Source organism: Natrix helvetica (genome assembly GCF_964273705.1).
Source record: "Natrix helvetica genome assembly, chromosome: W".
Taxonomy (NCBI): domain Eukaryota; kingdom Metazoa; phylum Chordata; class Lepidosauria; order Squamata; family Natricidae; genus Natrix; species Natrix helvetica.
Window position 1 is genome coordinate 29,161,416 of NC_138555.1, and position 15,114 is coordinate 29,176,529.

Here is a 15,114-nt window from a genome sequence, read left to right on the forward strand (position 1 = left end):
TCTGAAGTAACCACCTTCCCAACAAACTTCCTCAAAAAGGGAAGATTGGAGACAGGATGAAAATTATCCAATAGGATAGAATATAGTGTTTTTCTTAAGAAGAACGTGGAACACAGCCTTCTTAAAATATTGGGGTACCATGTCCTCCCACAGGAAAGCATTAATCACCACCAGAATCCACCCGCATGTCACCTCCCGGGAAACTTTCACAAGCCAGGAAGGGCATGGATCTAAAACACAGGTCCTTGCGCTTATACTCCCATGGATCCTGTTCTGACCTAGGCTTCCTGATACAGTAAAAAGCACACACTTAGTCCCCAAAACCCTCTTTTTATTTCAAAGGCTGTGAATTATGTTCATTCACAGCCTGTAATGAGTCCCAAATAGTTGTAACGAGTCCTACAATAGGCTGCCAAAGTCCTTTGGGATAAGGCTGATTGCACCCACCTTTATCTTCATGAAAATGCTGCTAAAGACTTAATTGGCAATTAGCTTGGCAAGGCCACATGGAGCAAAGAGTCAGAATGGAGCTTCAGAAGGTAATCTGAGCATCATGAACCAAGTTGCTTCCTGCAAAGGCTCATGTGCCTTTGCTCCTCCTTTATGTCCTATGGAAGGGGCCAATCACCTCCAAGCCTTACTCATGAGTCGTCCCTTCTGTCTTAACTGTTCTTGCCTTCTGGCAGCTCTGCGCATGCAGGTGCCTCCAGGTGCCTCCACCAGACCAGCAACCATGCTGGCATCTAGCAATGAATGAATGAATCTGAGTGATTTTGTCTTGCAGAAAATCAGCAAATTTCTCAGCGTGCCCCTTCTGGTAGACCTCTGTATCCTCCTTCCCCAGGAAGTGATGGCTCAACTTAAAGAGCCATGGTGGCACAGTGGTTAGAATGCAGTATTGCAGGCTAACTCTGCCATCTGCCAGCACTTCGATCCTGACCGGCTCAAGGTTGACTCAGCCTTTCATCCTTCTGAGGTTGGTAAAATGAGGATCCCAAATGATTGTTGGGAGCAATATGCTGACTCTGTAAACCACTTAGAGAGGGCTGTAAAGCACTATGAAGCGGTATATAAGTCTAAGTGCTATTGCTATTAAATAGAGTTGCTGGTTAATTTTCTGCAGATGCACTTGGTGCAGAGAAGTACTTACACTTCACCGCCCAAATAGCCATGAGGCAGGTTTTAATAGCAGGTCTTACCCATGTTCAATCAAGTTCGTCCCTTGTCTTCTACCAGTGGCACTCTAGATCAGGGGGTCAAACTCAAGGCCCGTGGGCCAAATCTGGCCCACAATGTGGTTAGATCTGGAAACAGCGAAGGAAACAGTGAAGGACCAGCCCGTGGCACCTCAGACTGGTCCAGGCCAACCAGGTGCTGATCTATAACCTGGTGGCGGCCATCTGGGCTGAAACACCCTGGAAACTGAAGGACTGGCCTGTGGCGCCTTGGACTGGCCCAGGCCAACTGGGTGCTGATCTACAACTTGGTGGCAGCCATCCGGGCTGGAACACGGTCAACCTTAGATCCGCAGGGCCACCCTGGAGCCAGCGAGGGGCTGCCCCGCCTGGTCCCTGGGGACTGTCTTGCCCTGCACACTAACTGCATTCTGAGTGCTTCCCTTTCATCCAGGATGCTGGCTCTCACCGCCTCCTGTCGGCACGCCCAGGGGGCAGGGCCAAGGCAGCAGGGTGTCCCCTCGCTGGCTTCAGGGTGACCTTGCAGGTCAGATCTAAGGCTGACTGCGTTCCGGACTGGATGACTGCCACAAGCTGTAAATCAGTGCTGCGCCCGCCACCAGTGCTGCCATAACCCACTCACAGGCCTGGCCTTGCATTCTGCGAGGCTTCCCTTTTACCTGGACCGCCCCCACTCCCCCCATGTAGGAAAGCCACAGCCGCCACCGGCATGACCACCAGCAGCACTGCCAATCTCTCTCCCTTCCTGAGCATGGAGGAAGGAAGGAGATAGGAATGAGAAGGAGGGAGGGAGGAAAAAAGGAAAAAAATGTAGGGATAGGAGGAGTAAGGGTGCAGGGAGAAGCAGGAGGAGGAGGGGGAAGAGGAGAAGGATAAGGGAGAAAGGAAGATGGGAATGAGGGAAGGAAGATAGGAATGAGAAGGAGGGAGGGAAGGAAGATGGGAATGAGAAGGAAGGAAGGAGGGAGGGGAAAAGGTAAGAATAGGAGTAAGGGTGGGGGGAGAGAAGGAGGAGGAGGGGAAGAGGGGAAAGAGGAAGAGGGGAAGGATAAGGAAGGAGGTAAGGAAGATGGGAATGAGAAGGAGGGAAGGAAGGAAGGAAGATGAGAATGAGAAGGAAGGAAGAACTACCCGTGTTTCCCTGAAAATAAGACCGGGTCTTATATTTTTGGGGCCACCAAAAAAGGCACCAAGTCTTATTTTCGGGGAGGTCTTATCCCCCCACCCCATTTTTTTCCTGTACAGGGGGGAAGGCAGGGGCAAACTGCCCCTCCCACTTCGTGCCTCCTTGCCTAACACGAAACAGCTGATCTGCAGCTGCTTTAGGAGCTGCCTTGTCTAATGTGAAACAACTGATCTGCACTTGCTTTAGGAGCTGCCTTGCTTCTTTTTTTTTTTTGTCCAAATTTTATTGATTTTAAAACTTTTACAGGGAAAAAGGGGTTGAAGGGTTATAAAACATTTTGACAGCTACATCGTGCAGGGGAGAGAAGCCCCCCCAGGTCTCGCAACTTTTACAAAAAAAGATTGAAAATTATCAACATATACATAGATATTAGCAGTTTTAAGTTTAACACAAAATCATCAGTATGTTTCAATCATTTTGCTTTTTATCACTTCCATAAAGGTACATTGTAACAACATTTGCAATGATGTTTCAAATCTCTTTTGTGATCTGAGTCTTCTAATTGTCGCATCCTCCCCCCCGTCCACCGGCAGAGCCTCAGCCCTTCCCTCCTTTATTTCTTGTGTAACATCCCCCATGTCACCTAAGAGAGCACTGTGTTTTTTAATGAAGCCTCTGCTTCCGCAACTGTGTTAATTCTAATTCTGCTGCCCTCCCAAAAAATCAACATGCCTTCTGGTAACAACCACCTAAACCAAATCCCATTATCGTATACTTTTTTTTGCTAAGAAGGAATATTTCCTTCTCTTATCTCTTACTTTCTTTGGGATCTGCTTAAGAATGGTTATTTCTTTATCCTTATATTTTAGTGGTCCTCCCCTTTGAGTTCCAAGAACCTCATCTCTTGTGGTTTTTCTAAGAAATTTAACATGAATTTCCCTTGGAACATTGTGTGTTCTTGCATAGGCTGAATTAATCCTATAAATCAGGTCAATATCCCACCCAAGCTGTTGTTTACCTCTGTTAATATATTCTGCTAACATTGTGGTCATAATCTCCTTAAGATCTTCATTCTCAACTTCTGGCAAGTTTTGGAACCTAAGGAAAAAAGACATCCTTTCAAATTCCATTTTTATCACATGATTCTCAAATTCTACATTCCCCCTTTGGATTGTCTTCAGGTCATCTCTCATCCCAACCGCACCCTCCTCCAGTACACCTATCCTCTGCTCATTCTGTGTGGTTTGTTGTTGCGTCTCTCTGAGCTGATCATTTAAGTCCTGCAGTTGTTTTTTCATTTCGTCCTGTCCCTTTAAGATGGCTTGAAGCATCTGATGAATAGACAAATCCTTTGAGCTCTCCTCAGGGGCTTTAGGTTGTAAAAAAGATCCCAATTGTGACTGGTGAGCAATGGGGCTGGACGTAGAAGATGTCGGGGCCGATGAGGCCTTTCCAGGCGGTAACTTCTTAGGACCCATCATGAAGCTCGGAGATAGTTATTGTTCTGTACAGAGAAATGGTGTCCGTGGGAAAGCACAGCCGGTAGGGATCACCAGACAGGCAAGTCCAAAGGAGAATAAATCGCTTAATACAAAACTAGAGCAGATAGGTGGATCAAAATATTCCAAATCCAGGGGAAAAAAATTATTTGAAGAGGCTCTTGGAGGTCTCTGGGGTGGAAATTAGTTCAAAGGCACAAGGTTTTTCAAGGGAGGAGTCTCATGCACAAAGACAAAGAAAAAGGAGGAAGTTGGCCATATTGGTTCAGCCAGTACAGGTGGTCAGGAAACAACAAAATCAAAGTTCCCAAGCATAGTTTAGAGAAGAATCAGTTCAGCCATCCTTTCTCTCACAGTTGTGGTCAAAAGAAAAAAGAGAAAATTTCCCCCCATTATTTAAGGGAAGTGAAAGTAGATTTTAAACTTTCTCTCTCTCCCTTACAAGGGAGAGATTTTCCAAGTGCCGCTTTTCCAAGGGGGGTGGAAATTTCCCCCCCCCCTCTAATCTGAACTTCTCCAAAAGTTAAAACAAAGTCCCAGAAAAAACTGCAGATCAGTCAATAGAGTAATAAACTGTAAAAGACCTGGGGAGACCCCCCCACCTCACCGCGCTTCAGCTGTTGCATTCAAATTAATCATTTCCTTCCAGGCTGCGTTCGGCGTAGCGCGCGGTGGCATTCCGCACGCTCCCTACCCTCTCCGGCTCCTGGGGCAAAGCTGGAGACCCCCCCGCGGCCACCGCCGCTCCAGGGGGTCCCAGCAAGCCGCCCCTACGGCAGGGCACCCCTCCAAGGCACCCTGTGCTCCCCCTAGGATTCAGGGGAGCCCACCGAAGCAGCGAGAAGGCGGGCGCACGCGACCGTCGCCTTCGGCTGCCGGAAGTCGTCTCTTCGGTCGAACTGCTTTGCTTCTTGTGGCTGTGCTGCTTGGAGCTGGAGGCAGGATTGCCCCTGCAGATCAGCTGTTTCGCGTTAGGCAAGGAGGCTCCTAAAGTGAGCATATATCAGGCATCTGTAACAGGAGCAGAATAAACCATAAATTTATGCATGTTAGAGAGGCCTTCAGGAAAGGCCTTTAGGAAAGGCCTCTGTAGCTGACAAGAGAGCTCCAGATCGATCCGGAACTCTGTTATCAGCTACAGAGGCCTTCAGGAAAGCCTTGCTGGCTGCAGAAGAGATGGGCCGAGGTGTGCAAGGCCTGGCTGCAACTATCTGAAGGTAAGTAGTAGGGCAGCTCCACCCCCCCATCCCCACCCTAGCTTAATTTTTACCCATGCATCCTGGAGTGGGTGGGGACTTAATTAGGGCTTATCTTGGGGTAGGGCATATATTGGGCACATGTGTAAAAATCAAGCTAGGACTTACTTTCTGAGTAGGTCGTATTTTTGGGGAAACACAGTATAAACCTGAAGAACGCCACCAGCAGCTCTCTACTTACAGTGGCATCAATCTTTCTTTTGATTGTGGAAATTTCATCAAGTCTTCAGGCATGCTACTATCCACAGAACAACTTGCTCAAGCACTGATAGAACATTAACAGCAAGTGGAAATACAAATAACAAACCTGCACAGTGTCATAGTACAATTAAAACTGCATTTCAGACAAGACTTGTCTCATCATGACAGTTCAACAGCTTACAGCCCAGCCAGTATTTCTTTGGTCTCAAGGGATTTTCCAGAGACATTTGGAGGAGCCCAAGATCAGATTTCTTTTTACTTTATGACTCAATTTGAGTTGGTTGTGTCATGTCAACCAACAGAATTTCCTAAAGGGCTGTGTCCCTCATTGAAATGATCCATTACTTCACACTTACCAGAACTTCATGCATTGTTAGAGATGCCTTTAATTATTCAAGTAGGGAATAGATCTGCAATCTAAAACAAAGCAGTGGGAAAGCTAATGAATAGCTTTCAAGCAATAAGATAATCAAGCAACGAATCAGCGAACACCTAGAAGTAAACAAAGTAATAACCAAAAGCCAACATGGGTTTGTCAAAAACAGATCATGCCAGACTAATCTTATTGCATTCTTTGATAATGTGACAAAATTAGTGGACCAGAGGAATGCCGTCAATATAATTTACTTGGACTTCAGTAAGACATTTGATAAAGTAGACCATAACCTACTACTAGATAAAGTAGAAAAATGTGGGTTAGACACCATCACCACCAGATGGATTCATAACTGGCTGACCAACCGCACTCAACATGTAGTCCTCAATGGAACTGCATCTACATGGAGGGAAGTATACAGTGGAGTACCCCAAGGCTCTGTTTTAGGCCCAGTACTCTTCAACATCTTCATCAATGATTTGGATGAGGGAATAAATGGGGAACTCATCAAATTTGCAGATGACACTAAGCTGGCAGGAATAGCCAACACTCCAGAAGATAGGCTTAAGATACAGAAGGATCTTGACAAACTTGAACATTGGGCACTATCTAACAAAATGAAATTCAATGGTGAAAAAAGTAAGGTTCTACATTTACGCAAGAAAAACAAAATGCACAGGTACAGTATATGTGGTACCTTGCTCAATAGTAGTAACTGTGAGAGGGATCTTGGAATCCTAGGGGACAACCATTTAAATATGAGCCAGCAGTGTGCAGCAGCTGCCAAAAAAGCCAACACAGTTCTAGGCTGCATAAACAGAGGGATAGAATCAAGATCACGTGAAGTGTTAATGCCACTTTATAATGCCTTGGTAAGGCCACACTTGGAATACTGCATTCAGTTTTGGTCGCCATGATGTAAAAAAGATGTGGAGACTCTAGAAAGAGTGCAGAGAAGAGCAACAAAGATGATTACGGGACTAGAGGCTAAAACATACAGTATGAATAACGGTTGCAGGAACTGGGTATGTCTAGTTTAATGAAAAGAAGGACTAGGGGAGACATGATAGCAGTGTTCCAATATCTCAGGGGTTGCCACAAAGAAGAGGGAATCAAACTATTCTCCAAAGCACCTGGACAAGAAGCAATGGGTGGAAACTAATCAAGGAGAGAAGCAACTTAGGACTTATGAGGAGAAATTTCCTGACAGTTAGAACAATTAATCAGTGGAACAACTTGCCTCCAGAAGTTGTGAATGCTCCAACACTGGATGTTTTAAAGAAGTTATTGGATATCCATTTGTCTGAAATGGTATAGGTTTTCCTGTCTAGGCAGGGGGTTGGACTAGAAGACTTCCAAGGTCCCTTCCAACTCTGTTATTCTATTCTATTCTATTTTAGTACATATATTCATTTATTTGCCAGAGGTGTGGGTTAAAATAATACACCTGTGTTAAAACTTCAGAATCAAAATAATTTCTAAGATCTTAAATTTGGTTATCCATTCATTCAAACAAATAGAACAAAATACTCTATTTAAGCCAGTTTTCATTTTCCCTTTTATCTTTTCCTTATATGCATACATATTCACTTGCTTCTAACACAGTAACACAAATCTATATACCAATAAAACTCTTGTGTCTAATCTTCCAACTGAGCAAAAAGGTACATCATAGGTAAAAATGTTTTCGATACCTCAAATGGGCTAACTTAACGGAATGCATCCAGTATCTGGGAACCATGATTCCTGTGGAATTAAAATTTGGCAAATTTCATAAAACATTCTATAATATTAAAAGTCATAAAAAAGACATTAAAACATTTTATCACATAATACAAAATGTCATAAACTATTTTGTGTAGTCAAGTTCTGATGTTTGACAGTCTATACCCATGATGGCGAATCTATGGCATGCGTGCCACAGGTGGCAACTTGCAGCCATATTTGCTGAAGCCAGATTCACTTAACAACCGGGTTACTAATCAACTGCAGTGATTCACTTAATAACTGAGGCAAGAAAGGTTATAAAATGGAGCAAAACTCACTTAATAAATGTCTCACTTAACAACAAAAATTTTGGGCTCAATTGTGGTCATAAATCAAGGACTACCTGTATTTACCTAAAATTTGTCTCACTTTGAAACTATACTTTTACCAGAATCAACTCATCCTGAATAGAATTCTATTGCAATTTTTCAAAATTCTAATTGTTTTATTATGTATTGGTATGATCCAATGTTAGTGGTGAAGTTTTTGGTGGTAAAATAAATGGTCAGATACATTTATATAAAGTTAACTCTATTCTGTTTGATATACTGCTACAGTATCATAACCTTCTTGCCTGCAAGTAGAAAACTGGTTCCTCATTATATGTTGCAGAACTGTGATGAAAGGTTTCAGTACAAGTACCAACTTCGTTCCCACATGAGCATCCATATTGGACACAAACAGTTTATGTGCCAGTGGTGTGGTAAAGATTTCAATATGAAACAGTACTTTGATGAGCACATGAAAACCCACACTGGTAAGGATACATTTTTATTGTTTTCTGTATACTAAACTTAACTGATATGATATGTAGCTCATAGGAGAGTTAACATGTTTAATTTATCAGCACATAACCTCTTTCTTTCCTTTAAAATCTAAACATAATACTGTTTTCAGTGTAATTAAAATGAACAAAGGAGGTTCTTGTGTCATCTGAATTTCAACACTGGAAAGCAAAAGAAGGATAATTAATTTGAGGATTGCACAGTGTTTTCTGAAGAAGAAAGCGTTTGACATAATGCATGAGAGAGCCTCCAGTATGAAGGGCAATATTAAGACAGAACAAAATACAAAAGGGGCTGTACTACATGCAGAAAGTAGTGGAAAAGCACTGAAGAGATTTAGGAAGAGGTGTTGATAGAGATGTGTGAATATGATGTAGAGGAGTGGAGGGCAAATTAAGTAAAAAATGAATGGGAGGTTAGGAAAATGGAACATTGGAGCTAGAAATGACCAGGGCATAAGGGCATGCACTGTATCAACTTCCAGCAGGTCTGGTGAAGTCTATGAGGAAACCTTGATAAACTACTATCAGGCAAGATGTGTAATAAATTATGAAGCAGATTATAATAAGTCTAGAGAACAAAAATCTGATTGCTGGAGGTTGAGAGAGGAAGAGTAGTTGGGACAAAAAGGCTATATTCTAGAATTTAGAGGCAAAATGTAAAAAGATAATGTGGTTGAAGAGTTGGATATACAGTGAACTAAAGCCTGTTGGGGAAGCGGAGTTCAGAATACAGTTAAACACTTAAATACAGTAGAGAATGTACTTGATGCATAAAAGGACTTTATGCCAAAGAGAAAGGAAAATATGAGAGAATTAATAAAAATAATGGGAGGGTTATTGGTATTGTAATATCAAGTGAGATTAGAAATGGGAAAATAATGTAAAAGTATATAACAAAGGAGGGATAGGAATAAATTGTATGGATATCTCCAGTTTCATATTAAAGGGTGAGAAAGATGAAGGGTATAACATGTAGGACCAGAAGTTGAGAATTACTAAGGATTATTGGGTATAAACCAAGATAATGTGTTGGAGTGCTAACTTGAGATTGAGCTGAAGTAGTCAGAATGACCAACTATGGACAATTCTGGATATTGTAGATCAGCAACATAGATGAGTCTCTGACAACTTCTTGAATGTAGGATTTGCATTCAAAATTATATTAATGAAAATTGAATTTGATTAAAGGTGCCATTTTGTAATTTTTAACAGGAGAGAAGCCTTTTATTTGTGAAATCTGTGGCAAAAGTTTCACCAGTCGCCCGAACATGAAGAGACACCGCAGAACTCACACAGGGGAGAAGCCATATCCGTGTGATGTGTGTGGCCAGCGATTCCGTTTCTCCAATATGCTTAAGGCACACAAGGAGAAGTGCTTCCGTGTTACTAGTCCTGTTAACATTCCACCTTCTGCCCAGATCTCACTTGCCACAACATCTTCTGCCACCACTGTACCTTCTGCTGTGAACACACCAAATGCACTCGCCCCTACTCTGGCAATTAGTATGAATCCAACAAGCACACTTCCTCCTCGCCCCATTGGCCATCCATATTCTCATCTGCATCTTCATTCACACCATCCACATTATCTTCCAGTCCCTGTCCCACCAGTCCCTCATTTGCCTCCACCTCCTGCTCTATTTAAGAGTGAGCATTTAACTCATAGGGGCCAAGGTGAGGACAGTTTTCTGCAACACCTAGCAGAAAAGAACAGTTCAGTGCAGCACCACTAACTGCTTTGTCTTCTGCCTGCCATTCTCCTGGTCTTAACCTGGGATTGTGCTGCCCCCTAAGAAAAGGTACCATTGTGACCCTAAGTGAATTTGCATTAAACTTAGTTGTTCAGCAAAGTGACTATCCAACCTAGGGGAACCAATAGGACAGATGCCCAATTTGACTTGCATGTTTTACTGTTGACTTTTATAAATTTCAACTTTTATACATTTCAAAAGGACTGAGAAGTGTGGAATTTTTTAAATAATTTCTTATCAGCTAATGAGGTATGCTTGCTTTTATATCCTGGATTGGGGGGGTCTGGTTTCCTTTCTACTAATAAGAAAGACACTGAGACTAAATCCCAGAGCATTAATGATTACTGTGTGTTTCTTTTCAGCTCTGTATGTGTATGTGACCATACACGTTTGTGTGAGTGTGAGGGTGTGTGTTTGTTACGGAGTGAGCCAGCCACATGATTGCAGAATATCAAGCATTAAAACAAAAACAACAAGAGTAAACAAAATTTAATCTCATTTCAGTTGCTGTAACACACTCTTTATTTTAATATAAAAATTATTTTAGAGTTTTTGTATCAACCTATTTAGTAGCCTGTTTCTAAAATGAAATGTATTTCTAATAAGCAATGTAAGTTTTTTTCAGTGTATGTTGTTACAATAGATAATTTTTATAATCATTCAAATGTGATTTTTTAAGGAAAAAAAAAGATACAGATAGCTTCTATAGTAAAAATAATTCTTACATCTGTACTGCTCTAAAAAAGTGCTTTGAAGTGTAAGGGAAGAAATCAAAGAAGTCTCTTGTAAAGCTGTCTCAGAAGTGGAGATAATTTCAGAATTTTATATAATTTATTTGTTAAGTGGAGGAGGATTTTTACTGTGACATATATCTTCTATCCATGTCACTTGAGGGTGATTTGATAAGGACATTGAACTACTGTATGCCCACAGTTTTCACTTCTGTTGCACTGAAGCATGATGTCAACTCTCCGTGTTGTCATGGGGACAGATCGAGTGGGAGTGCATTCCACACATACTACCCATTGGAATGGGATAATGCCTTGGTAAGGCCACACTTGGAATACTGCATTCAGTTTTGGTCGCCACGATATAAAAAAGATGTGGAGACTCTAGAAAGAGTGCAGAGAAGAGCAACAAAGAGGATTAGGGGACTGGAGACTAAAACATGAAGAACGGTTGCAGGAACTGGGTATGTCTAGTTTAATGAAAAGAAGGACTAGGGGAGACAGGATAGCAGTGTTCCAATATCTCAGGGGTTGCCACAAAGAAGAGGCAGTGAAACTATTCTCCGGGGCACCTGAGGGTAGAACAAGAAGCAATGGGTGGAAACTAATCAAGGAGAGAAGCAACTTAGAACTGAGGAGAAATTTCCTGACAGTTAGAACAATTAATCAGTGGAACAGCTTGCCTCCTGAAGTTGTGAATGCCCCAACAGTGGAAGTCTTTAAGAAGATGTTGGATAGCCATTTGTCTGAAACAGTATAGGGTTTCCTGCCTAGGCAGGGGGTTGGACTAGAAGACCTCCAAGGTCCCTTCCAACTCTGCTATTGTATTAAATGCGAACTGCAGCAGGTGGTGGACGCCATTATTCCCTCTACCCAAATAGCTGCCCAAGTGACCACCAGACGACAACGCTGTGACTGGCACGACCAAGCAGCAGGCGACCTAACCATGAAACTCAAAACCAAACTGCTAGCAGACCCCTGGTTCCAAAACAACCAACACATCTTGATGAAAAGAGATGACCTCGCATGGAAGGGGAGGAAACTCTACATCCCGGAATCCCTATGCACCCTAATTCTTCAGTGGAGCCACGACGCCAAACCAGCAAGCCACTTTGGATTCCTAAAGACTTTACACTTCGCCCAGAGGCAGTTCTTGTGGCCCGAAATAAAGAAAGTTGTGGACAGTTATGTGAAAAGTTGCACCATCTGCGCCACAATGATGACTGGGAAACACACACACACACACGCCCGGACTGCTGCAACCAGTAGCAGAGCCAACGAGGCCGTTGGAGGATATCGCAATGGACTTTATAGTAGAGTTGCCGAAAAGTGGGGGAATCACGGTGATTTGGACTGTAATAGACCTGTTCTCCAAACAGGCAGACTTCATACCCTGCAGCAGACTACTCTCAGCTCACAAGCTGGCCAACTGTTCCTGAAGCACATCTACCGCCTGCATGGAGTACCTCAAAGAATTATCTCAGACAGAGGGTTCACAGCTAAGTTCCGGAGGGACTTCCTGCAGTCCATTGGGCCATCCCAGGGCCTTAGCTCGGCTTTTCACTCGAGCACCATTGGGGGCAGAGAGACTGAATGCTATGGTAGAGCAGTACCTGAGGTGTTATGTGAACTGTCAGCAGTCCAATTGGGCAGACCTTCTGTCTTTTGCTGAGGTCACATACAATAATGCTGTTCACAGTAGCACAGGACTAACACCATTCAAAGCAGTGAGCGGTATGGACTTTGTCCCAATTCCTGAGTATCCAAGGGATCCCCCCTCCTCAGTCAGCTTGACTGACTGGATTTCAATGCTAAAAGCAACCTGGGAGAATGTCAAAAAAGTGATGGCTAAAGCAGCACAAACCTATATGAAACAGGCAGATAAACACCGAGCTCTGCAACAAACATTCTTGGTGGGAGAGAAGGTTTACCTCTCCAAAAAATATTTGAGGTTAAAACTCCCTAGCAAGAAACGGGGGCCAAAGTTTGTGGCAACATTCCCCATCATCAACCCAGTCACAGTGCAATTGAAACTGCCCCACCTGCTAGGGAAGATACACCTGGTATTCCATAGTAGTCTCTTAAAACCTGTGGTCGGATCCACTCTGAGACCACTAGCCCGGGACCCCCCAGGCCCTGTGGTCATAGGGAGCCAAACCCATTATGAGGTGCAACGAATCCTTGATTTGAGGTGGCACAGGGAACAACTCCAGTACTTAATCAAGTGGAAGGGCTACCCCTTGTCCGAGGCATCTTGGGTAAAGAGTAGAAATATCCAGGCTGATCGCCTTATAGAAAGATTCCATGAAAAAAATTCAAACAAGCCTGGGGGGAAGACGTAGCCTTGAATCCTATACTTGTACTCAAATTGTTTTTGCTTCGCACAGGTTGCTTTTGGAAAGTGAGGGGAGCCAGATGTCAACTCTCCATTTTGTCATGGGGACAGAATGAGTGGGAGTGCATTCCACGCATACTACCCATTGGAATGGGATCTCAGATTACTGCTGCCAGGTTGGGAGGGGTGTATCTATTGGGTAACGTGATTTATGACACAGACTGAGGGGAGGGAAGGAACAGGGGTAAAGTTCAGAAGCAATTAAAACAGAGCAAAGATTTGACTGCGAATAAATCTTGCCAAATGAAGCTATTAAAAAATCACTGGTTTTTGTATTAAAATATTGGCTCAATTATGAATTAATTACGGCATTGTTAGGAAACTTGACACTTGACACATGAAGCATTTCAGAAAGGATGTTCCTTTAGATAGTGGGAAAATTGCAATGAGGGACAGTCTCAACTAAGTATGGTATATTCAAACATAGCATGCTACCTTATCACGGACATACCTTAGAACCTAATTTATTATAGAGGCATGTGTATAAGGTATGAGTTAATTTGAGACCAATTTGATGATGCTTGCTTTTTTCTTAAGTTTGGTAGGTGTTAAGCAAGGAAACTGCCTATTACGTGTAGTTTAGTTGGATTTATAAAACTTAAGCCTCAATTAGGCAAACTGGTGCAAAAGCCATTGTCATGTTGACTGGATTTATTTTTTATCACGGAGTATGTGCATACATTAAAGTTGTGTTAAGGACAGATAGTACTGCTTATAGAAGATTATGTCTTTCAGGTTTGACAACGTTGCACAGATGAATGGAAAAGAAATGTTGAGTGTTAAACAGGTTGGTTAATTGTGTTTCTCTCAGTCTCTAATGGCATTAAATTGTAGTGAACTAGTTTGAACAAAGGGAATCATGGTAATTAATTTTTGATAAAGTGCTTAAAGTATAATTTAAGGATCCACTTAGCACTTTAAGGAGAAGGCACAGAGATTCCTTCATAGTTGGAGTCTAAATTTCCCTAAGTTTAATTTTCTCACTCAACAACCATCATGCTGATTCCTAGAGTATTGTTCTGTTTTTGAAAATTAGGCTTAAAGTCTAATTTAGAAAGGGGTATTGCCTTGGAAAGCCCTGCATTCCCTGAAGCTGATGATAGTTGACTTTTTGGTATCTATTCATATTTGACTGAAAACATCTTAACACCTTTTTTTCTGAAAAAGAGTATTTTAAAAATGTGATAACATTTATTTGTTCCTTCTCCTTTTATAAGCAGTAGAGCGAACTATAAAGATAATATTTAACAGATCACCATCATCTACTAACTTGATTGGTTTTATACATTTCATGTCATGTTGCAAAACTGCAGTTCTGTATAGAATGCCACAGGCCAACAGTGTGTCCTGTAAAATTTGCTTTTCCAAATTTAAAGGAAAAAAATCATACCTGGTAAATAAGTTGTAATCCAATTCTGCAAAAAGCATTTTTTCCAATAAATTTACAGTATTTGGATGCTATTTATGAATCCTACTACTTGAGATGGGTGTATTTCTGTGCTCTCTGTTCTAAAGATTAATGTTTCTTATTTCAGATATGTATTCTACATAGAATGGGTAAAGGGAACTAGCAAAATCGGTCAAGTGCCTTAGAAGTTTCTTCATTTCTACATGGCTGAATTTGCATCTCCTATTGCAATAGTTAAGGCTTCTTTTTGGAGCTAATTTGGTTCAGTGCAATATGAGTGTTGAAGCTAAAGATGACATTGGGTAGCTCATCAGAGACACATACAACTTCAGTATACAGTGGATATAAAAAGTCTACACACCCCTGTTAAAATGTCAAATTTTTGAGATGTAAAAAAATCAGCCCAAGATAGATCACTTCAGAATTGTTTCCACCTTTAATATAACATATAAGCTGTACAATTAAATTGAAAAACAAACTGAAATCTTTTAGGAGGAAAAAATAAAAAGCTTACAATAACGTGGTTGCATAAGTGTGAACACCCTCTGTGACTGTTCAGAATTAACCACTCACATTCAAACTGATGTTAAAAATAGCAGTCAGTACACACCTGCCACCAATTAA

The 15,114-nt window shown here is 42.0% G+C and overlaps 1 protein-coding gene across 2 annotated transcripts in view; it reads left to right on the forward strand.

Annotated features, from left to right (window-relative positions):
- LOC309400674 (zinc finger protein 652-like) overlaps positions 1 to 14,556 on the forward strand; it is a 224,753-nt gene extending 210,197 nt beyond the window's left edge. For both annotated transcript variants that reach the window (XM_081969270.1, XM_081969271.1), the window contains exons 5-6: positions 8,034 to 8,178; positions 9,421 to 14,556. In XM_081969270.1, the coding sequence (XP_081825396.1) occupies positions 8,034 to 8,178; positions 9,421 to 9,941 (666 nt within the window). In that variant the 3' untranslated portion in view covers positions 9,942 to 14,556. The remainder of the gene's footprint in view (positions 1 to 8,033; positions 8,179 to 9,420) is intronic.
- Positions 14,557 to 15,114: the final 558 nt, after the last annotated feature.